This window comes from Drosophila ficusphila, unplaced genomic scaffold (genome assembly GCF_018152265.1).
Source record: "Drosophila ficusphila isolate 14025-0441.05 unplaced genomic scaffold, ASM1815226v1 contig_755, whole genome shotgun sequence".
NCBI lineage: Eukaryota > Metazoa > Arthropoda > Insecta > Diptera > Drosophilidae > Drosophila > Drosophila ficusphila.
Window position 1 is genome coordinate 1 of NW_025064697.1, and position 3,071 is coordinate 3,071.

Below are 3,071 nucleotides of genomic sequence, written 5' to 3' on the forward strand. Positions count from 1 at the left end.
TGGAGGCGTCGGCGCTCGTCGTCGGCCCTCCAGCTACTGGCGTCCCCATTGGTGTCGCGGTCCCCGTCGCCGGCCTGGCGAGACGTGTCGGAGAAGGAGGTGTCCTCCGGCGGCCGCCGGTGAGATGGTGACGGTGGAGTTGTCGTCGACGGAGGACGACAGCGACAGCGGAGAGACAGTGACCCCGTGGTCTCCTCAGACGAGGGAGACACCCGGTGGGCAAACCAGGCCCGGAGGGGGTACCGTCGGGTGAGGCATGCTGTGGACGAGAAGGGACGGATCCCGTTTGGGACGGCGGAATCGTCTAAGCCCAGAGGAGGAGAGGAGATCGAGGCGCGCCGCCGGGCCACGATCGGCAAGATGGTGGAGCAGCGGATGGTGCGTGGCTGCAGTGATGGCGTGGAGGCGTAGGCGTAGGCTTCAACAAGCGGAGGATGAGAGCCCGCGCTATGGACGCCGGCACCTCCGTTGGCAGCGCCGTCGCAGCCACCGTTGCCACCCACGTCGCCGCCGAGGACACCGCCGCCGAGGGCGCCGTCACAGCTGCCGTTGCCACCCACGTCGCCGCCGAGTCACCGTCACCACCGCCGCCTAGGGACGCGGAAGCCACCAGCGAGGTCGCCACACCGCCGCCGCCGAAGGGGAGATGGGCAGGGTCACCGGAGCAGACGGTGCCGCCACCGCGTCCGCCAAGGCTGCAGAGGCAGACGTCGTGCCCGGTGGCAGAACCGCCCAAACGGCCCACACTGATGCGCGGGTTCTCCCAGGAGGCCGCCTGGGTGGAGGTGGCCGGACGCGGTGCGCGTGGAGGCGGAGCGACAGCGTCGACGAGGACGGACCCAGCGATGGGCCAGGCTGATGGGGGTGGATGGAGCCCGCTACCGGGTCAAGCCACACACACAAAAGCACTGATAATCGCAGCAGCAAGGACTGCAGCAGCAACAACAGCAGCAGCCGCAGCAGCAGCGCAAGCGCAAGGTCGGCGCGGAAGGACGCGACCAGCGGGAACAGCCAGGGGCGAAGTGGAGGCGTCGGCGCTCGTCGTCGGCCCTCCAGCTACTGGCGTCCCCGTTGGTGTCGCGGTCCCCGTCGCCGGCCTGGCGAGACGTGTCGGAGAAGGAGGTGTCCTCCGACGGCCCCGCCGGTGAGATGGTGACGGTGGAGTTGTCGTCGACGGAGGACGACAGCGACAGCGGAGAGACGGTGACCCCCGTGGTCTCCTCAGACGAGGAGACACCCGGTGGGCAAACCAGGCCCGGAGGGGGTACCGTCGGGTGAGGCATGCTGTAGACGAGGAGGGACGTATCCCGTTTGGGACGGCGGCATCGTCGGAAAGCCCAGAGGAGGAGAGGGAGATCGAGGCGCGCCGCCGGGCCACGATCGGCAAGATGGTGGAGCAGCGCATGGAGTGCGTGGCTGCAGTGATGGCGTGGAGGTGTAGGCTTCAACAAGCGGAGGATGAGGAGGCCGCGCTATGGACGCCGGCACCTCCGTTGGCAGCGCCGTCGCAGCCACCGTTGCCACCCACGTCGCCGCCACCACCACCGCCGCCGAGGGCGCCGTCGCAGCCGCCGTTGCCACCCACGTCGCCGCCGAGGTCGCCGTCACCACCACCGCCGCCTAGGACGCGGAAGCCACCAGCGAGGTCGCCCACACCGCCGCCGCCGAAGGGGAGATGGCAGGGTCACCGGAGCAGACGGTGCCGCCACCGCGTCCGCCAAGGCTGCAGAGGCAGACGTCGTGCCCGGTGGCAGAACCGCCCAAACGGCCCACACTGATGCGCGGGTTCTCCCAGGAGGCCGCCTGGGTGGAGGTGGCCGGACGCGGTGCGCGTGGAGGCGGAGCGACAGCGTCGACGAGGACGGACCCAGCGATGGGCCAGGCTGATGGGGGTGGATGGAGCCCGCTACCGGGTCAAGCCACACACACAAAAGCACTGATAATCGCAGCAGCAAGGACTGCAGCAGCAACAACAGCAGCCGCAGCAGCAGCGCAAGCGCAAGGTCGGCGCGGAAGGACGCGACCAGCGGCAACAGCCAGGGGCGAAGTCGAGGCGTCGGCGCTCGTCGTCGGCCCTCCAGCTACTGGCGTCCCCGTTGGTGTCGCGGTCCCCGTCGCCGGCCTGGCGAGACGTGTCGGAGAAGGAGGTGTCCTCCGACGGCCCCGCCGGTGAGATGGTGACGGTGGAGTTGTCGTCGACGGAGGACGACAGCGACAGCGGAGAGACGGTGACCCCCGTGGTCTCCTCAGACGAGGGAGACACCCGGTGGGCAAACCAGGCCCGGAGGGGGTACCGTCGGGTGAGGCATGCTGTAGACGAGGAGGGACGTATCCCGTTTGGGACGGCGGCATCGTCGGAAAGCCCAGAGGAGGAGAGGAGATCGAGGCGCGCCGCCGGGCCACGATCGGCAAGATGGTGGAGCAGCGGATGGAGTGGGTGGCTGCAGTGATGGCGTGGAGGCGTAGGCGTAGGCTTCAACAAGCGGAGGATGAGGAGCCCGCGCTATGGACGCCGGCACCTCCGTTGGCAGCGCCGTCGCAGCCACCGTTGCCACCCACGTCGCCGCCGACGACCACCGCCGCCGAGGGCGCCGTCGCAGCCGCCGTTGCCACCCACGTGCCGCCGGGTCGCCGTCACCACCACCGCCGCCTAGGACGCGGAAGCCACCAGGAGGTCGCCCACACCGCCGCCGCCGAAGGGGAGATGGGCAGGGTCACCGGAGCAGACGGTGCCGCCACCGCGTCCGCCAAGGCTGCAGAGGCAGACGTCGTGCCCGGTGGCAGAACCGCCCAAACGGCCCACACTGATGCGCGGGTTCTCCCAGGAGGCCGCCTGGGTGGAGGTGGCCGGACGCGGTGCGCGTGGAGGCGGAGCGACAGCGTCGACGAGGACGGACCCAGCGATGGGCCAGGCTGATGGGGGTGGATGGAGCCCGCTACCGGGTCAAGCCACACACACAAAAAGCACTGATAATCGCAGCAGCAAGGACTGCAGCAGCAACAACAGCAGCAGCGCAAGCGCAAGGTCGGCGCGGAAGGACGCGACCAGCGGCAACAGCCAGGGGGCGAAG

At 69.8% G+C, this 3,071-nt stretch overlaps 1 protein-coding gene across 1 annotated transcript; it reads left to right on the forward strand.

Annotated features, from left to right (window-relative positions):
* The first annotated feature begins 449 nt into the window (after positions 1-449).
* LOC122320686 lies at positions 450-1,278 on the forward strand. Its single transcript, XM_043208854.1, has 2 exons — positions 450-785; positions 922-1,278. The coding sequence occupies exons 1-2, from the start codon at positions 450-452 to the stop codon at positions 1,276-1,278; spliced, it is 693 nt and encodes a 230-aa protein (XP_043064789.1).
* Positions 1,279-3,071: the final 1,793 nt, after the last annotated feature.